The following is a 21,983-nucleotide window of genomic DNA, read 5'->3' as shown; positions in this document are numbered from 1 at the left end:
ACAGACATGTAGACCTTGATCCTATTTATCAGCCAATGCGGGCAAAATACCAGAAAACAACGCATGAAGTTCGCCACGCAACTGATCAACGACGAGACCCCTCCCTACGTCACAATTGCATTTCCATAATGATGTCAAATCAGCTGATTGATAAGTATATACAGGTCAAGCATTCAGAGGACACACCACAGATGAACAGTGAACTGGTGATGTCTCCTGGTGACAAAACATTTGCAAATGGATTGCCAAGATTGGAGAATAACTCGACCCAACCAACAGCCACCCAAGCTACATATTTCTGAAGTTGTTTCCACAATATGAGGAATGTTTGTCCGCTCTTGGACTGTATTCCTTGGAGTTTAGAAGAATGAGGGGAGACCTCATAGAAACATTTCGAATGTTAAAAGGCATGGACAGAGTGGATGTGGCAAAGTTGTTTCCCATGATGGGGGAGTCTAGTACGAGAGGGCATGACTTAAGGATTGAAGGGCGCCCTTTCAGAACAGAAATGCGAAGAAATTTTTTTTAGTCAGAGGGTGGTGAATCTATGGAATTTGTTGCCACGGGCAGCAGTGGAGGCCAAGTCATTGGGTGTATTTAAGGCAGAGATTGATAGGTATCTGAGTAGCCAGGGCATCAAAGGTTATGGTGAGAAGGCGGGGGAGTGGGACTAAATAGGAGAAAATGGATCAGCTCATGATAAAATGGCGGAGCAGACTCGATGGGCCAAATGGCCTACTTCTGCTCCTTTGTCTTATGATCTTATATATGTTACCATATACTACCTTGAGATTCATTTTCTTACAGGCATTTACGGGGAAAAAGAGAGTATTTCAATATAATTTATGAAAAACGATCCATAAACGAAGAATGCGGTAGTGCTCCTTGTGAATGTATTCAATAGTGTGGAGGGCTTTGTCTGTGATGGACTAGGCTAAGACAATTTGTCTTATTATGCAAATAAACATAATACTGAGAACATGAGTGAAAAATCCTTGGAAGTGAGTCTGTAGGCCATAGAATCAGTTCAGAGTGGTGTGGAGAGTGAAGTTATCCATGCTGGTTCAAGAGCGTGATGTTTGTAGAGTAATAGCCTGGTGACAGGCTCCTGTACTTCCTTCCTGAGGACAGCAGTGAAAGAGGGCTTGGCCTGGGTAGTGGGGGTCCTTGATAATGGATGTTTCTTTCATGTGGAGGGCTTTGTCTGTGATGGACTGGGCTCTATCCACCATGTTCTGTAGACATTTCCATTTCTGGGCAATTGTACTTTCATACCAGGCCATGATGCAATCAGTTAGGACACTCTCCACTGTGCATCTACAGTAGTCTGTCAAAGTCCTTGATGACGTGATGAATTCTGCCTTTTGCTATTGTTTTCTCATGCACTATCTCTTGACCCGAAACGTCGACTGCTTATTCCCCTCCCCAGATGCTGCTCCAGCACTTTGTGTCTTTTTCAAGATTTCCAGCATCTGCAGAATCTCTTGTGTTTGTGCCAGGGATTTCTAAACCTGGGATCAGAGCTCATGAACACAGAAGGGAAACACTGACCTCTGCACGGATACCATTGCTGAAGAAAGCTCGGTTCAATGCCTCGTTGAGACCCCGGGTCAAGTTCTGTTTAAACGTTGCATCCACTTGGATTCTTCTCGAAGTCAAAGTCACCACTGAGAAAGGAAGGGAAAAGAAAACAGACAAACTCAAAACACTAGCGGAAGATGGCACAAGGAAACTGGCGGGGTTGTGGATCGTGAGAATGGTTGTCAGAGGATACAATAGGATATACTGTAGATCAGAGACGCGAGATTCTGCAGGAGCTGGAAATCTTGAGCACCACACACAAAAATTGTTGAAGGAACTCAGCAAATCATGCAGCATCTATGGTGAGAAATAAACAGCTGATGTTTCAGGCCAAGACCCTTCAAAGATCACCTCCTGCATTTTGTCCGTGTTACCCATAAACCCTGGAGTCTCCCCTTCCCTCGAGATGGCACTTCTCTCCCCTTCCCTCGGGAGTTCTCATGACCTGACTCCATCCCCCTCAGTCCCTGGAGCTGCCTCATTAATATCCACAGTGACAGCTTATTACATAGCAGTCACCGTATCCATGTTCCTGATTAATGAGTCATGCCACACATTTCATTAATTGTCTTCAACATTATTAATAATTTTCCAATTCATTCTACACAATGAATTGCATTAGTAATGCGAGGATCAGAATTGAATATGACCATTATATCAATTAAGAAAAGAAGTAGGCCATTCTGAGCCACTTGAGCGTGCTCTTCCATTTCCTAAGGTCATGACCTAACCAGTATTACTTATTAACTTATTTATTATTTTATTTATTTGGCGATACAGCGCAGAACAGGCTCTTCCAGCACAACGAGCCACACCGCCCAGCAACCCATCTATTTATCACTAACCTAACCACAGGACAATTTACAATGACTAGTTAACCTACTAACTGGTACGTCTCTGGACTGTGAGAGGAAACCAGAGCACCAGGAGGAAACCCACGCAGTCACAGGGAGAGCGTACAAATTCTTTAAAGGTGGCACTGGAATTGAATTCCAAACTCCGGACTGTCCTGTGCTAACCACTACATGACCATGGCATTCTTCATATCATTTACTTATTCTTTTTTTCGGGGTGTGCGCAGTTTGTCCTTTACACATTGGTTGTTTGTTAGTCTTTGCTTGTATGTAGTATTTCATTGATTCTATTGTATTTCTTTGTTTTCCTATAAATGCCTGCAAGAAAATGAATCTCAGGGTTGTATATGGTGACACATATGTATTTTGATAATAAGTTTACTTTGAACTTTGATTGTGATGGAATTTGCGTTACTAATATCATGTACATTGGGTGGTGGGTGGAGACATGTCCCCACCAAAGGAGGAGTAGGGTGCTCCTTCCCTCTGCTAGCGTGCAGGTCACCCTTGGGCAAGGTGTAGCACCTGCTTCACCCCCTGATCAGGGTCACGTGAATCCATGGGAGCAGGTGGTGGATGGTCGTATGAGCAGCTGATGCACATCACCAGTCCTGGTTATGCAACCAATGATGTCAGGTAGACAATCTCTGAAGAGTATTGAAAATGGCTGGGGTCACCCGTCTTGTAAAGACACTGCCCAGAAGAAAGCAATGGCAAACCACTTCTGTAGAAAAATTTGCCCAGAACAATCATGGTCATGGAAAGACCATGTCATACAAAACAGAACCTCATGATTAAACAGTGAAAAGCTATCACTTGCATCCCTCCAGATGGATCATCAGTACATTGAAGTCAGTAAAAAGAAAACAGAATGCAGAATATAGTATTACAGTTCTAGAGAAAGTGCAGTACAGGTAGCCAGATAATCCCACCAACCAACTGGCGAGGGTATTCAAGGACATTTTCAACCTCTCACTGCTACAGGCGGAAGTTCCCACTTGCTTCAAAAAAGCAACAATTAGACCAGTGCCTAAGAACTGCCTTAAAGACTATCACCCGGTAGCACTCACACCTACAGTGATGAAATGCTTTGAGAGGTTGGTCATGACTGGAATGAAATGCCTCAGCAAGGACCTGGACCCATTGCAATTTGTCTATCGCCACAATGGCAGATACAATTTCAATGGCTCTTCACACAGCCATAGAGCACCCGGACAACACAAACACCTATGTCAGGATGTTGTTCATCGAATATATTTCAGCATTTAACACCATCATTCCCACACTCCTTATTGAGAAGTTGCAGAACCTGGGCCTCCATACCCCCCTCTGCAATTGGATCCTCGACTTCCTAACCAGATCTGTGTGGATTGTTAATAACCTCTTCTCTTCTTTGACGATCAACAGTAGTGCACCTCAGGGTTGTGTGCTTAGCCCAGTACTCTACTCTTCCTATACCTATGACTGTGGGGCTAGGCAAAGCTCAAATACCATCTATAAATTTACCGATGATACGACCATTGTTGGTAGAATCTCAGATGGAGACGAGAGGGCGTACAGGAGTGGGATATACCAACTAGTGGAGTGGTGCTGCAGCAACAACCTGGCACTCAACGTCAGTAAGATAAAAGAGTTGATTGTGGACTTCAGGAAGGGTAAGACGAAGAAACGCATGCCAATCCACATAGAGGGATCAGAAGTGCAGAGAGTGAGAAGTAGGGTGTCAAAATCTCTGAGGACCTAACCTAGTCCTAAAATATTGATGCAGTTATAAAGAAGGTAAGACAGCGACTATACTTCATTAGGAGTTTGAAGAAATTTGGTACGTCAACAATTACACTCAAAATCTTCTATAGATGTACCGTGGAGAGCATTCTGACAGGCTACATCACTGTCTGGTTTGGGGTGGGAGGCTACTGCACAGAAGCTGCAGAGGGTTGTAAATTTAGTTGGCTCCATCTTGGGTACTGGCCTACAAAGTACCCGGGACATCTTCAAGGAGCGGTGTCTCAGAAAGGCAGTGTCCATTATTAAGGACCTCCAGCACCCAGGGCATGCCCTTTGCTCACTGTTACCAGCAGGTAGGAGGTAGAAAAGCCTAAAGGCACACACTCAGCGATTCAGGAACAGCTTCTTCCCCTCTGCCATCCGATTCCTAAATGGACATTGAACCCATGAACGTGACCTCACTTTTTTAATATATTATTTCTGATTTTTGCACAATTTTTTATCTATTCAATATACATATTCTGTAATCGATTTACTTATTTTATTTAGTATTATTATTATTTTTCTTCTTCTTCAATATTATGCATTGCATTGACCTGCAGCTGCTAAGTTAACAAATTTCACGACACATGCCAGTGATAATAAGCCTGATTCTGATTCTGACCATGGTGAGGTACACTGGGAGATCAAGAGGTTTAGCGTATGAGAGGCCGGTTCAGGATTCTGACAGTAGCAGTAGTGGGATCACTTGAGTGGAGTACGATGTTCTCCTAAGAGGTTGTCTATTGGTGGGTCACAGAGTCATAGCGTCATAAAAAAGTAGAAGCAGGCTCTTCAGCCCATCCACGAGGAATCTGCAGATGCTGGAAATTCGAGCAACACACATAAAAAACGCTGGTGAATGCAGCAGGCCAGGCAGCATCTATAGGAAGAAGTACAGTTGACGATTCGGGCCGAGACCCAAAATGTCGACTGTACCTCTTCCCATAGATTCTGCCTGGCCTGCTGCATTCTTCAGCCCATCTAGTCTCTGCTGAAACTGCCTGGTCCCATTAACCTGCACCTGGACCACAGCCCTCCGTACCCTACCATCCATGTACTTTTCAACTCGGGCCCTCAGGGACTGTAGATACACATATGTTAGACTGCATTCACTTAATGGAGAAAGCCTCTGCGTGACGTTGTTTAATGTGGGGAGGTTGATACACAGGGAGCCACCACACAGTCCTTGACAGATTGAGGTCAAGGTCCAGTGCCAGACGACTGGGGACCCTTCTCTGCTGAAGCCTTCCTCCATCTTCACTGCCATTGTGGTGTGTCAACATCACCCACCAGCTCAACTGTTGAGGTCTTGGTTGGATCACACTTTGTCTTGAAGCTCTCACTTGACCTTACCGCCATGGGTGACCCTACCATGGGCTAAGCTGCAGATGACATCACTCTTGGGATCTCAGAAACTCACAAACCTCCCCAACACAAGGTGATGATCCTTGGAGAAGAAAGGTTCTGATAACAGTGGGAGAGACGTTGTCCTTGAGCCTGGTGGTTTGTGCTCTGAAGCTTTCGTATCTTTGACCTGATGGTGGGAGAAGACTGTCCAGGGTTGGAGAGGCCCTTGATTATGTTGGCTGCTTTACTGAGGCAGCAGAAAGTGCAGATGGAGCCAATGGAGTGGACATTGTTTGCGTTATAGACTGGGCTGCGTTCACAACTTTGCCACTTCCTGCAACCTTGGTCAGAGCAATTCAACTCCCTGTTCTTGTCCGTCTGTGGTAACATTTCACCTCCTTGCTTATCAGGAATGTGTAATGACACTCCAGTAATATGTTGTATAACCACTTAGAAACCCAAATGGCCCCTCAAGAAGGTGGCATCCACCGTGAATTGCCCTCACCACCCAGGACATATCCCCTTCTGATTACTACCATTGGGGAGGCGATACAATGCTGTGCAAATGCCTTAGGCACTTATGTATAGCTTATATATAGCCTAAGGCTTTTGCACAGTACTGTATTTGTCAACGTAGAGCAGAGAGCGAGCTTGTAAATCTGGCACGATGCTGGGAATGGCAAGGGTGATGTAGCGCAGGAGGTGTGCGGGACAGGTGGCAGAGAAAGAGTGCCCGGGACAGGATGGGGTGGGGAGGTGTCGTGGGTGCAGACACACCCAGCCCTGAGACACAGGCAAGGTCATTTGACTCCAAACAAATGGTTTATTGATCATTTCAGAATTTCTTTCTGGTGCCTCCCTCTCCCTCCCCTTTTCTCAACCATGATTCCCCTCTCCCTGCCCCTTTCCCACTCTCAGTCCACAATAGAAACCCACATCAGAATCAGGTTTATCATCACTCACATTTGTTATGAATTTTTTTTGCGGCAGCTGTACAGTGCAATACATAAAATTACTACAGTACTGTGCAAAAGTCGCAGGCACACTAGCTATATATATATATACACACACATATAATACCGTATATGTGCCTAAGACTTGTTCTCAACATTTTAGCAACAGGTTCTTCCCTTCTATTATCAGATTTCTGAACAAGCTATAAACTCACATACAGCACTTCACAATTCCTCTTTTGTACTATTTACTGTATCTACTTATTCCTTTTTTTTTATGTCTTAGTCATAGAAAAGTTCAGCACAGAAACAGGCCCTTCAGCCCATCTAGTCCATGCCCAGCCATTTAAACTGCCTGGTCCCATCACCCTACACACTGAGCATAACCCTTAATACCGCTACTATCCATGTACCTATCCAAACTTCTCTTAAATGTTGAAATCGAGCTCGCATGCACCACTTGTGTTGGCACACTTTCACCCTCTGAGTAAAGTTTCCCCTCATGTTCCTCTTAAACATTTCACCTTTCACCCTTAACCCATGACCTCCAGTAGTAGTCCCACCCAACCTCCGAGGAAAAAGCCTGCGTGCATTTAAACTATCTGTACCCCTCATAATTTTGTATATCTCTATCAAATCTCCTCTCAATTTTCTATGTTCTGAGGAATAAAGTCCTAACCTAATCAATCTTTCCTTATAACTCAGGTCCTCCTGACTCATCAACATCCTTGTAAATTTTCTCTCTACTCTTTCAACCTTATTTGCCTCTTTCCTGTAGGTAGGTGTCCAAAACTACACACAATACTCCAAATTAGGCCTCATCAACGTCTTATGTTGTTGTCTTATGCAACTTCAACATAACATCCCATCTCCTGTACTCAATACTTTGATTTATGAAGGTCTAAAGTGCCTGAAGCTTGCTTAACAACCCTGTCAATCAGTGATACTACTTTCAAAGAATCATGAACCTGGATTCCCAGATCCCTTTGTTCTACCACACTTCTCCGTGCCCTACCATTTACTACGTAAGACTTACCCTGGATCGTCCTACCAAAGTGAAAAACCTCGCACTTGTCTGCATTAAATTCCATCTGCCATTTTTCAGCCCATTTTTCCAGCTGCTGCAGATCCTGCTGCAAGCCACAATAGTCTTCTTGGTTGTCCACTACTCCCTCAATCTTTGTGTCATCCACAAACTTGCTGATCCGGTTCACCACATTATCATCCAGATCACTGATATAGATGACAAACAACAAAGGACTCAGCAACGATCCCTGCAGCACTCTTCTAGTCACAGGCCTCCAGTCAGAGAAGCAACCATCTACTACCACTCTCTGGCTTCTCCCGTGAACCCAATGCCTGATCCAAGTTACTGGTAAGTTCCTCAAAAAACTCTTTAAGAATAATTAGACATGATCTACCATGCACAAAACCATGTTGATTGTCCTCAATCAGTCCATCTTTATTCAAATAGTCATATATCTGCTCCCTTAGAATACCTTCCAATAACTTTCCCACAATCAATGTCAGGCTCACCGGCCTATAATTTCCTGGTTTATTTTTAGAGCTTTTCTTAAAAAGCAGACCATCTTTATCTCTCAGGATGATTAAGCATCTCTGTTGGGCCCCCGGCAATCTCTGCACTTGCCTCCCACAGAGTCCAAGGGAACATTCTTATTTGCCTCAAGACAGCAAACACCTACTCCTCTGTAATCTGTAGAGTCCATGAACTTTTACCTTACTTCTATAGACTGGCCATCTCCTGATTAAATACAGATGCAAAAAATGCATTTTAGATCTCCTCCATCTCTTTTGACTCTATGCATGGATTACCATTCTGATTTTCTAGACAGTCAATTTTGTCCCTTGCAATTCTCTTGCTCTTAACATATGCAAAATCCCTTAGGATTCTCCTTCACCTTGTCTGCTTAGGCAACTTCATGCCTTCCTTTAGCCCTCATGGCAGTCCCGCCCCTCCTGCAACCAAGTCTCAGTAATGGCTACAATATCGTAATTCCAGGTGTTGATCCATGCCCTGAGCTCACCTACCTATCCTACGATACCTCTTGCATTAAAATATATGCAGCTCAGGACACTGGTTGCACCATGCTCAACCTTTTGATTCCTGACTTTGTCTAAGGTCTAAACAACATTTGTCTCCACAACTTCTCCACTGACTGTTCTGACACTCTGGTCCCCATTTGTTGTCTTGCAAGACAACAAATTTCATGACATATGTCCGTGATAATAAACATCATTCAGACTCAGATTTATCTGGTGCACCAGCTGACATTCCCCATAGATCCGACTTCTCACACTCCCCATCCACTCACTGAGACCCTGGGGTCGCTTTGCTCCCTTCCGGCACCTGTTACCGACGCGAGGTAACAAATTACAAAAAAAAAATTAACCAAGCAGCACAACTTGAGAGGAAACTGGATTTCCAAAGAGACAAACAGGCGGAGAATGTACAAATTCAAAAGCCCAAAGGTGGATCGGAGGTCCGAATGTCAAGGCACAACGGATGAACCCCGAGTCTGCTTGGGAAGTGAAAGGCCCAACGTCTGCAAACCCATGAGGCCAGCAGAGGCTGGAGGCTGGAGGCCGAAGACAGCTCGTCCTGGGGTTAGAGGACTGTGAATGTGCTTGGGTGAGTGTGTGGATAGGAGGAAAGGGGGCTTGTTTGCCATCGTTGGTTTGGTGCTCACTGTGTTCTGGGTTGTTATGCTGAGCATGTGAGCATTCTGGGCAGGTGTTCAGTGCTGTCCGCCTGCATCTGACCGGTCTCCCTCTCTTCTCACTGCTACCGTCAGGCAGGAGGTGCGGGAGTCTTGGGTCTTATGCTGTCAGCAGGTTTGGGAGCCTTTGTTGCCCTACAGCTGTCAGGCTCCGGGACTGGCTTCACTCGCCTCAGTGCTGAACATAGCTGTGGAGTCACTTTCGGGGACTCTGCAATTCATGTTTCATGTTTCTTACTTTATCTGTTTTGACTGTTTGTGTGATTTGTCCTCTTTTGAAAATTGGATAACGTAGTAGTCTTGCATGTGCATTTTGGTGAATTCTATTGCATTTCTTTGTTTTGTGGCTGCCTTCATAAGGTGAATCTCAAGGTTGTATATGGTATACATTCTTAGATAATAAATTTGAACTTTGAACTCCAACTCCTAACCTGGTGTGGAGGCCAACTTCATTCATCACTACTCAGGCAGGGAGCCTGCCGGTTCAGTTAAGGTGAGACCAGCAGAGAACAGGAAAAAGTTATTCCAGTTCCTCAAACTTGTCCTGACACTTATCCAATCTGTATCCAAACATCACCCTCCATGCTATGTATACAAATCCACGTACTCCAGCCTAACAAAGCTTTGTCAACCTCAGTATTAATGTTACACTGATCTCCAAGTACGAAGTGTTTCTGGAAGGGAATGTTCCAGATATCCATTGACCTTGACATGAAGAATTATATAATTTCTACCTTGCTGTTATCGGACTCTTGAATAACCTCTCACTTGAGTATCATGTTCTTTTCTGGTTGCCTCATTATAGGAAGGATGCGGAGGCTTTAGAGAGGGCTCAGAGGAGGTTAACCAGGATGCTACCTGGATTAGATCTCGTGAGGAGAGATTGAGCTAGCAAAGGCTTTTCTCCTTGGAGTGAAGGAGGATGAGAGGTGATTTGATAAAGGTGATAAGAGGCATAGATAGGTAGAGGACTTTCCCCCATGACAGAAACGGCTAATACAAGAGGGTTACATTTTAAGGTGATTGGAGGAAACTATAGGGGGAGACATCAGAGGCAGGGTTTTTTTTTGACACAGGGTGGTAGGTGAGTGGAATGTGCTACCAAGAGTGGTGGGAGAGGCAACTACATTACTGAGATATCTAAAGACTGGTAGACACAGGCATGAAAGAAAATGAAGGGCTATGTGGGAGGGAAGGGTTAGATTGATCTTGGAACAGGATAATAATCGGCACAGCAGAGTGGGCTGAAGTGATTGTATTTTGCTGTACTGTCTTGTGTTCTTATGCTGCCACCAACAACACAACTTATGCCAGTGATAATAAACCTGATTGTGATTCTCATTCTGAAAATTTCTTTAGATCAGTCTCACCTCATTCTTAATATTTTGTAACCACACTTTCACTTTACTCAGCCTTTCTACAATGTCCATGTTCACAGGACAATACAGCAGGGAAACAGGCCATTCGGCCCAACTTAACCAGGCTGAGCAAAACGTCTATATCCCTTTTGTCTGCATTTGGCCCATATCTATCTAAACTATGGGTTCAGAACCTGGAATCCATGGACCACTTGCTTAATGGCATTGGTTCATGGCATTAAAAAGGTGGGGAACTCCTGATCTAAACCTTTTCAATTCTTCTACTTACCTAAATCTCTTCTAAATGTTGTTATTCTATGTGTCAGTACACATAGTTGTTATTCTCTTCGAGTACACAAGGGACCAGTCTCTTATTCTGCATTTGTTTTAAAGATTTAACATTTCAACAACTCAGAAATCTTCTGCCAAGTTTTGATTCTCTCTGGGACACCATTACTACAACTCTACGCTGGACGTTCCCAAGCCTGGCTATAAAAGAAGGAGGTTGGGCATAGTGTTAACAACCTCACCCTGTTAAAACCCAGAGCTACAGAAGCTCCAAAGACCTCATCCCTGGGAGAGGAAGGATCTTTGATGGGCTGGCCCAGGGCAGAGGACTCTGATTAGCTGCTGTCAGTAGCCTCTGCCTCAGTAAGGGTGGTGGGCTTAAGAAGAAGACACCATTACTATACTGTCCAATCAATTCCCAACTGAGCAAAACAATGAAAGAAACAAAACTGTAAAAACATTGGCTAATCGAGTAGAAGAGATGTTTTTAGAAATTAAATCGAGCTGGAATTCTGCTGAGGAAAATGTGACGAAGCAGCTGAGACCATGACATTATACTTGCTGTGCAAGAAGAGAGCAATTGTTATGGACTTAACCCAGCTCAGCTCTGAAATACAGTGGATTCTGGTTATTTTTATTTTCTTTATGCACTACCTATTTAATTTAACTTATATACTGCAGATATATATTTTTACTGTAATTTACAGTTTTTTATTTTTATGTATTACACTGTATTGATCTCTTGCAATACAGAATCAATTGCTCTCTTCTTGCACAGCAAGTGTAAGGTCATGGTCTCAGCTGCTTCATCACATTTTCCTCAGCAGAATTCCAGCTCAATTTAATTTCTAAAACATCTCTTCTTACTTGACGAATGCTCCGGATGGCTCTTGATGTGAGTTGGCAACAGCACATGACAAACATCGAGCTCTATGACGACTTACCGATGCTCACCACTAAAATCGAGGCGAGAAGACTGCAACTAGCGGGGCACTGTCTACGCCACCCCCGAGCTACCTGCCAGCCTAGTCATCATGTGGGAGCCCAAGCGTGGCAGGATGAACCCTGGGCGCCCTCCCAAGACTATGGTCAACACGCTCCTAGAAGACAGCGGTGCGGCTAATGTAGATGAACTGAACACACTGATGAGGGAGAGAGAGAAGTGAAGAGTCCGTCATCGTGCCCGACACCAGCCCCCTAGGCCTGAGTTGACGTAGTGGTAGCATTACACTGTACTGTTGCCACAAAGCAACAAATTTCATGACATAACTTGGTAATATTAAACCTGATTCTGATTCTGACTGGGACAAATTGAAACCAGTACATTTTGGCCTAATTAAGCGGCTGCCCCAATTAGCTGAAGTTTTATGGAAATAGGGTTGGCACGTGGCCAAGTGGTTAAGGCGTCGGTCTAGTGATCTGAAGGTCGCTAGTTTGAGCCTCAGCTGAGGCAGCGTGTTGTGTCCTTGAGCAAGGCACTTAACCGCACATTGCTCTGCGACGATACCGGTACTAAGCTGTATCGGTCCTAGTGCCCTTCCCTTGGACAACATCGGGGTCGTAGAGAGGGGAGACTTGCAGCATGGGCAACTGCCAGTCTTCCACACAACCTTGCCCAGGCTTGCGTCCTGGAAACCTTCCAAGGCGCAAATCCATGGACTCACGAGACTAATGGATGCCTATAGAAATAGTTAAAAAGTTGTAAAAAAGACAAACTATTGTTCAACTGAATAACACATTATGTATTTAATTGAAATACAGAACAAATTAGAACACTACCAATGCTACTAGAGCACTATAAAATTGTGTATTAGCTCTTAATAGTTATCGATGGAGAAATTTATCTAGTGTATGCTGCCATGTTCTTTTGATTGATGGTAAATGAACAAAATCAGTACAGGCACCTAGTGCAGATAATGGACTTCCTTCATTGCCTTCCTGCATGAGGTAGTGTCAAAAATCACGGCTTTTTAATTCGGCGTCTGTCAGATCAAATGAATAAAATAACAGAAGAACACGCAGCTGATGCTATTTAAAAATGGTTCGCTCTAAGCACACCAAGGTGAGGCCGTACCAGAGCCTTGTTCTGCCCACACTCCTGTACGGGTCAGAATGCTGGTGTATGACAGAGAACGGCCTTGCCAAGCTGTTATCATTCCACACCATGAGCCTCGGGAGGATTCTCTGTATCTTCTGGCCACAACGGACCTCCAGCCACGCCCTCCTCATTCAGTGTCATCAGGACATGACCACAATCATCACATGGAAACATTGGAGATGGATTGGGATTGTGATGAAAAGGGCGACCAACTCCTTCAGCAAGTCAGCACTTCACTGGAGTGCTGGAGGAAGGGTGAAGGAAACATGGGAGACTAAAGGCAACTTGACACCATACCATAGAGGCAGAAATGAGGACCCTGAACCACACCTGGGGCATAATAGAGAAGATGGCCAAGGACCGACAGAGATAGAACCTTCATTGTTGCCCTAAATGCCAGCCGCACAATGGGCAATCATCATCATCTGAGCACAGTGTCGTGTCTAATGACCAGACAAGTGCATACGACTGATACTGATTAGGAACTATTTGGCCACAGTCTCCTGTCCCAATTAAGTGACATAATGTCCCAAATAAACCAAGGAAATCTCGGCTATTTTCTCGATTAGATTTTGTTCTTTTAGAGTTGTCCCAAATAATCGGCTGCCCCGATTAAACAATGGCCCGATTAATCCACTGATCCTTTGGAATTCAAATGAAAGCACAGGCTTTTCACAAAATACATTCACAAATGGAGGAAAATTGAAGTGTCTACTGGAAAGAGTAGAAATGGATGGCTAGTCCCAAATCCCTGAATGCATAGAAAGGGTGCCTTTAAACTGGAAAGTGTGCAGCAAGAGTTCATGGGAATGCACCAGGAGTGTAGCAGCATGGTAGTGTAACAGCTGACAGTCCCAGCAATTGGGGTTCAATCCCCACCTCTGTCTGTAAGGAGCTTGTAGATTGCCTACTCCACCTATGACCACATGTCTTTCCTGCAGCTGCTCTAGTTTCCTCCCATGTCAGGATTAGTAAACTGTGGGCAGGCTATGTTGGTGCCAGAATCCTGGCGGCACTTGCGGACTGCCCAGCACAATGCTCACTGACTTGATTTGACAGAAACAACAGAATTCACTAAATGTTTCCATGTACATGTGACAAATAAAGCTAAGTTTTTAATCTCTAAAGAAATGCAACATCTATTTCAATTCCTGTCCTCCCACAGATCCATTGAGTTCCTCTGGCGGATCGCTCCAGATTCCAGCATCTGCAGCCTCTTGTGTCTCTTTGGTTTTCTAACAAAAATCTGGAGTTACTTTACAGAATCATAGAGTCATACTACACAGAAAAAGGCCATTCAGCTCAGCTTATCCATGCTGACCAAAACGTCTGTCTGAGCCAGTCCTATTTGCCTGTTTGTCCCCTATCCTTCTACATCAAACCACGATCTTACACCTGCCACTGTAGAGCATTACACTAACTGCCATGCTACCGTGCTGCTGATATAATCAAGTTTCATATCATCAATCAGTGTTTCTAGTTCTATTATATAAATGTTTTCAGGCAGTTGAAGCTCATCTGCTGTGGTTGGCAGCTCATCTAGAAGGAAAACTCTGATCTCAAATCTCCACTGACTTGCGGCTATATCCAGTCATGGAAAAGGATTCAGGAGTAAACCCTGAGCGAGAATACAGAGCTGGAGCCCCTAAGGCAGTCCTAGATTGAGTTCAATGCTGACTGGCAACTCCTGGTGCCAGGTTTCTGCCGTTCTTTTGGACTCATCGGCTGTGTGGAGAGGGAAAGCCTGCTGCACAGGCAGCACCTTGCTCTCCATATCGTACTGCCCTGGCTTGCATATCGATTGCTGGTGCCCTTCCACCAATGTAGACTGCCAGGACACAACATCCATGGTCAGCCCCGACAAGTGGAAGTCCACATATACTGTCATACTGTATTACGTGAAGTATTTTATAGTACATTAATTGCAGGGTTTACAAGAATGCAATAAATTCTTTAAAAATGTTGGGACTCACGTGTTCTCTGGATCATGATTACTTTTAGCCCATTTAGACAGGTTCAGGCTAAACTTGCGGTGCCACCGTAGCGTAGTGGTCAGCATAACGCAATTATAGTTTGGGATGCCAGAGATTGGGGTTCAGTTCTGGTGTCATTTGTAAGGATGACTTACAAATAACCTCCCTGTGTAATGCGTGGGTTTTCCCCTGGTGTTCTGGTTTCCTCCCATAGTCCAAAGACGTGCCGGATAGGTTGATTGGTTATTGCAAATTGTCCTGTGATTAGGCTAGGGTTAAATCAGAGTGCTGGGGGTTGCAGGACAGTATGGTTCGAGGGGCCATAAGGGCCTATTCTGTGCTGTATCTTCAAATAAACTCAGGAAACAGGTATGAGGAAGAACGACCCATAGGGCAACTGAAGTATTTAGAGAGGCACAAGAACATGCAGGCACCAGGGGATTCAAGGCCCTCTGTTGGTTGGGGTCAACCACGGATGATCTGTCCTAGCTGTCTACGTGATACGCAAGCCAGGGCAATATGAAATGGCGTGCAAGGTATTGCCCATGCAACTGGTGAATCCAAAGAAACGGCAGAGACCAGTACTATTTGGCACCAATGGCAGCACAGGAGTTACAAGTCAGCGTTGAGCTCTACGTAAAATTGGCTTAGAGACTCCAACTCCAGATTTTTCCTCGTGGTTTACTCTTGAAAACTTTCCCATGAGTAGTCACCCTTGGGCAAGGTGTAACAGCTGCTTAACCCCCTGATCAGGGTCACTGAGGCCATGGGAGCAGGTGGTGGGTGGTCGTAGGAGCAGCTGGTGCATATCACGTCCTGGTTATGCAACAGGCAGACAATCTCTGAAGAGTATTGATAATGACTGGGGTCACCTGTCTTGTCAAGACACTACCCAGATGAAGGCAATGTAGAAACTTTTGCCCAAGAACAATCATGGTCATGGAAACACCATGATCGCCTACGTCATACGACATGGCACATAATGATGGTAACAAACAGATGAGATAAGCTTTATTAGGCATCATGGTCAGCTCAGACATGGTGGGCACTGGATGGGAAAACATGTCTTATGAAGAAAGGTTGAGCCAGGGCTCTTATCATTGGAGTGAAGGAGTATGAGAGGCGACTTTATAGAGGTGTATAACATAATGAGCGCCACAGGCAGAGTGAACAGCCAGTGCCTTTTTTCCCAGAGTGCTAATAACCAATAGCAGAGGACATCCATTCCAAGGTGAGTGGGGGAAGGTTTTGGAGAGATGTCATCCATAGTTTTTCTCTTACGAGGAGAATGGTGGGTGCCTAAAACATATTGCCCAGGGTGGTAGAGGCAGATGTATTTGGGACATTTAAGAGACTCTTAGAAAGGCACAATGATGTAAAAAAAAAATAGAAGGCTATGGGCTGTATAGGAAGGAAAGGTTAGATTGAAATAGTATGACTATGACTAGGAAAAGGAAGTAAGTTATATCATTAAACTCGTCATCAAACTTTGGACACTGGGAGTTAACGTCCACCCCTACAATTGGATCCTTGACTTCCTAACCAACCAATCACAATCAGTAGGGATGGGCAATAACACCTCGACCACGATTATTCTAAACACCAGTGCTCCACAAGGTTATGTCCTCAGCCCCGTGCTCTTCTCCCTGGACACTCACAAAGCATGGCCAGAATCTGCTCTACCTCCACCTGCAGAGGGTCACATCTTAAACAATGATGAATTGGAGTACAGGAAGGAGATAGAGATCTGAGTGACAATGGTGTTCTGACAACAACCTATCCCACAACGTCAATAAAACAGCTGGTCATTGACTTCAGAAAAGGGGCTGGTTCACATGCCTCCATCAATAGTGTGGAGGTTGAGAATTTCAAGTTCCTAGGTGTGAACATCACCAGTTGACTGCCCTGACCCAATCATGTTGCTGTCACATCTAAGAAAGCTCACCAGTTCCCCTAATTCATCTTACCAATTGTTATCAATGCATCTCAGAAAGCTTTCTATCTGGAGGTATCACAGTTCGGTATGGCAACTGCCCTAGTCGTAACTGCTCAGCACATCACAGGAACCAGACTCCCCTCCTTGGACTCTCTCGATACTTCTTGTTGCTTCAGTAATGCAGCCAGCATAAGCTAACGACCTGACCACCCCGGACACTCTCTATTCCCCACTCTCCCATCAGGCAGAAGTTTTAAAAGCCTGAGAGCGCATATATCACCAGGTTCAAGAACAGTTTTGATCCGACTGTTATCTGACTCTTGAATAGACCTCATGTTCGATAGGATGCACTCTTGGCCTCACAGCCTACCTTGTTACGATCTTGTACTTGGTGTACCCGCATTGCACTTTTTCACTAACTTTTACACTTTATTCTGCATTGTTATTACTTTACCTCACTCTACAGTACCTCTATTCACTGTGTAATGAATTGATCTGTATGAACAGCATGCAAGTCAAGTTTTTCATTGTATTTTGGTACAGGGATCAATCGTGACTGATACTAATTCCAATACCAATATAGGTCAGCACAACATTGTGGGCTGAATGGCCTGTATGTTCTACTTTCAATGCTCCATGTTTCAAATGATGACTTAAGTACTTCCATGCAATAAATATCAATGATTCAACGATAACCACACACAAATCTCTTTCTGAAAGGTTTCCATACCTGTCCTGACCCAGAGTTGGTCCGACAACCTGCAGTTCAGACTAGGTGAGGACGAGGAGCTGACAGATGTTGCAGCGGTGGCCCTGCTGGCAACTGAGGCTGGTGTGGTTGTCTGCAGATCCCTGGTGGCCAGCACTGCCGTGGTGAGTGAGGTCAAGGCTGCTGTCAGTGCCAGCGAAGGCACCGCTGACGTTTTCCCTTTCTCCAGATGAGATTGCCTGTGGCCTCCAACTCCCAGAGAGGACGCGGTGCCCGCCCGAACAGGGCGCGGACTGGAGGTGGATGTCCGCGGCGCAGACGGTGAGGTGGCGCCAGTCTCTTTGCCTGCATTCACCTTCACTAGCGGTGAAATGGAGGTGACTCTGGCGGCCACTGTCCCGGCAACAGCCATGGTCCCGTTCAAAGTAGCGGTCGATGGAGACTGTGGCAGGGGGTGCAAAGCAGGCGGGGCTGCCTCATTGTCAATCATAGTCCAAAGAGTAGAACTGAGAGGCGACAGGGCTAGTGGGGCAGTCTCGGAGTCATCTGAGCGCTCTGGCAGAGGAGCTGAAATCAGAGAATTGGTCAAGCCTTATTTCAGTTACAGATACAATCAGGTTTATTGTGAATTTTGCTGTTTTATGGCCGCAGTACAGGGAAACAGATAAAAAAATTACTGTAAGTTACAACAAGTTACAGAACAGCAAAACAAGCCCTTGCCCATCTCCCATGCACCCACCCACCCACCCACCCACTCACACATACTGTCAGTGCTCACAGAAAGGACTGTTAGGCTGAGTAGCAGCTTCATTCTCCAGGCTGTGAGCTTTCTGAACACACTACTACAACCCAGTTCACATTATTTATGTCAGCGCCAGTAGCAGTATACCGTTGTATATTCAACTATATATCATACAGTACTGTGCAAAAGTCTGCCAGCTTTTGGAGCCACGCTGCCCAGCAAACCCCAACAACATCAATTTAACCATAACCCAATCTCAGGACAATTTACAATGACCACTTAACTGACCCAGTACATATTTGGACTGTGGGAGGAAACCGTAATGCCCAGAGGGAGAACATACAAATTCCTTACAGGCAGCAGTGGGAATTGAATCCAGGCCACTGGTACTGTAAAGCATTGCACTAACAAAAATACCTATTAACCTACTGCAGGAAGAGACCAGAGGACCCAGGGAAAGCCCATGGAAGGTCATACAAACTCCTTATAGGGGATGGAGGGATTGAACTCTGAACTCCAGTGCACCCCGAGCTATAACAGCATTGTGCTAACCGCAATGCTACCATGATGTCACGAGTTGCAAGGCCTTTGAAGGTGAGTCTGTAGGTTGTGGAATCAGTTCAGAGTTGAGGTGAGTGAAGTTGACAACACTGGTTCAGGAGCCTGAGGATTGTCAGGTTACACAGAACTGTGTAAAAATCTGAGGCACATGTAAACAAAGCTGTGTAAAGTGAAGGTGCTTTCAAAAATAATGAAACAAAAAGCTTCCAAATATCAAAAAATTTACTAGAAAGAGCAGCAAACAGAAAAAAAAATGAAATCAAATCAATATTTAGTGCGACCACTCTTTGCCTTTAGGTACACTGTTGTGCAGTTTTGTAAAGAAATCAACTAATAGGTTGTTCCAAGCATCTTGGAGAACTTGCCACAGTTCTTCTGCAGACTTTGGCTGTCTCACTTGCTTCCCTCTCCCCAGGTAATCCCAGACAGCCTCGATGATGTTAAGATCAGGGTTTTGTGGATTTCCATACAATCTGAAACCATATAAAAAATCTAAGGTGCCTAAGGCTTTTGTACAGTACTGAAAATGCACTTTATATCAACTTGTAGCTCCACAAAATACTTTTTTATTATCTGTTATTATTATTCTGTTATTGTTATTGAAGTGTTGCATGTGATATATGTACTGTGTTTTGCTCCTTGGTTGCTGAAGAATGTAGTTTTGCTTAGCTGCTCTGTTACCTCTAAGCTGCATGGGTGCGCAGCCGCGCAATTACTGAAATGCTCCTGCGCACATAGCCTTTATTGCCACACAGCTAAAACTTTTTTTAACATTTCAGCGTCTAACATGCCTTGCAGTTTTCAGGCCATGTGTCATCTTCCCCTCTGCCATTTTATTTCTGAGTGGACAATGAACACTTCGCTACTATTTTTGCCCTCCTTTTGCAGTAGTTATTGAAATCTGAACTTTTATATATACAGCAAATTTCTTATGTAGTTTATACTATATTTTATGTATTGCACTGTCCTGCTGCTGCAAAATAAGACCATAAGACATAGAAGCAGAACTAGGCCTTTGACCTATTGAGTCTGCTCATTAGAACATAAGAAATAGGAGCAGGAATAGGCTATCTGGCCCATCCAGCCTGCTCCACCATTCAATAAGATCATGGCTGATCTTGCATGGACTCATCTCCACCTACCTGCCTGACCATGGGAAAATTTACAATGACCAATTAACCTCACAACCAGAATGTGTTTGGACAATGGCAGGAAACCCGAGCACATGAAGGAAACCCACTTGGTCACGGGAGATACAAACGCCTTACAGACAACAGCAAGACTATTATCCCTCTGAACTCCATTCTCCTGCCTTCTTCCAGTAACCTTTGACGCTCTGACTAATCAAGTACCTATCAAACTTCCACTTTAAATGTACCCAGTGACTTGGCTTACACAGCCAACTGTGGCAATGAATTACATAGATTCATCACCCTCTAGCTAAAGAAATTCCTCCTCATCTCTGTTGCTAGACTACCCCAGTGTACAAAACATCCTCTTCAGGTCCACACTATCTAGACCTTTCAATATTCGATATGTTTCAGTGAGATCCCTCCTCATTTTTCTAAATTTCATTGAGTACAGGCTCAGAACCACCAAATGCTCTTCATACAATCAGTTTCCCTTTTCATTCCCAGACTAATTCTCATGAACCTCCTCTGGACCCTCTCCAATGCCAGCACATCTTTTCTTAAATAAGGGGCCCAAACTGCTTACAATACTCCAAGTGTGGTCTGACTACTGCCTTATAAAATCTCAGCATCATACGCTTTCTCTTTTATTCTAGTCCTCTCGAAATGGATGTATTTGCCTTCCTCACCATTGACTCAACCTGCAAGTTAACCTTTTGGGAATGCTGCACAAGGACTCCCAAATCCCTTAACACCTCTGATTTTTGAAGACTATAAGCTATAGGAGGAGGATTAGGCCATTTGGCCAGTCGAGCCTGATCTGCCATTTCACCATGGCTGATCCAATTTTGCTCTCAGCCCCAATCTCTCGTTTTCCCATTTTATCCTTTCATGCCATGGATCTATCAACATCTGTCATAAGTATACATAAAGCCTTGACCTCCACAGCTGCCTGTGGCAATTAATTCCACAGATTCACCACTCTTTGGCTAAAGAAATTCCTCCTCATCTCCATTCTAACCTGAGGCTGTGTCCTTTGGTCTTAGACTCTCCCACCATAGGAGACATCCTCTCCACATCCATTCTATCAAGGCCTTTCACTATTCGAAAGATTTCAAAGCGGTCATCCTTCATTCTTCTGAATTCTAGTGAATACAGGCCCAGAGCCATCAAATGCTCTTCATATGACAAGCCATTCAATTCTGGAATCATTTTCATGAACCTCCTTTGAAACCTCTCCAGTTTTAGCACATTCTTTCTAAGATAAGGGACCAAAACTGCTCCCAATACTCCAAGTGAGGCCCCATCAGTGCTTTATAAAGTTTCAACATTACATCCTTGCTTTTAAATTCTAGTCCTCTTGAAGTGAATGCTATCATCACATTTGCCTTCCTCACCAGAGACTCAACCTGCAAATTAACCTTTAGGGAATCCTGCACAAGGACTCCCAAGTCCCTTTGCAACTCAGTTTTTGTATTTTCTCTCCATTTAGAAAATAATCAATCCTTTCATTTCTTCTACCAAAATGCATGACTGTACACTTCCTGACACTGTACTCCATCTGCCATTTCTTTGCCCATTCTTCAAATCTGTCTAAGTTCTTCTGTAGCCTCTCTACTTCCTCAAAACTACCTGCCCCCTCCACCTATCTTCATATCATCTACCAACTTTGCAACAAAGCCATCAATTCCATCATCCAAATCATTGATGTGCAGCATAAAAAGAATCGGCCCCAACACAGACCTGTGTGGAACACCACTAGTCACTGGCAGCCAACCAAAACAGGCTCCCTTTATTCCCACTCTTTGCCAATCAACCACTGCTTCATCCATGCTAGAATCTTTCTTGTAATACCATATGCTCATCGCTTGTTAAGCAGCCTCATGTCTAGCACTTTGTGAAAGGCCTTCTGAATATCCAAATACACAACTTCAAACTTCAACTT

The 21,983-nt window shown here is 44.4% G+C and overlaps 1 protein-coding gene across 1 annotated transcript in view; it reads right to left on the bottom strand.

Annotated features, from left to right (window-relative positions):
- kiaa1549la (KIAA1549-like a) overlaps nt 1-21,983 on the bottom strand; it is a 260,253-nt gene that overhangs the window by 171,722 nt on the left and 66,548 nt on the right. Inside the window, exons 4-6 of the mRNA XM_072271383.1 lie at nt 17,627-18,172; nt 2,800-2,823; nt 1,552-1,670 (exon numbers count right to left, since the gene is read on the bottom strand). Of these exons, the coding sequence (XP_072127484.1) occupies nt 1,552-1,670; nt 2,800-2,823; nt 17,627-18,172 (689 nt within the window). The remainder of the gene's footprint in view (nt 1-1,551; nt 1,671-2,799; nt 2,824-17,626; nt 18,173-21,983) is intronic.

Source organism: Mobula birostris, chromosome 11 (genome assembly GCF_030028105.1).
Source record: "Mobula birostris isolate sMobBir1 chromosome 11, sMobBir1.hap1, whole genome shotgun sequence".
Taxonomy (NCBI): domain Eukaryota; kingdom Metazoa; phylum Chordata; class Chondrichthyes; order Myliobatiformes; family Myliobatidae; genus Mobula; species Mobula birostris.
Note: the sequence above shows the minus strand (reverse complement) of the source record. Positions and strands in the feature narration are given on the sequence as shown.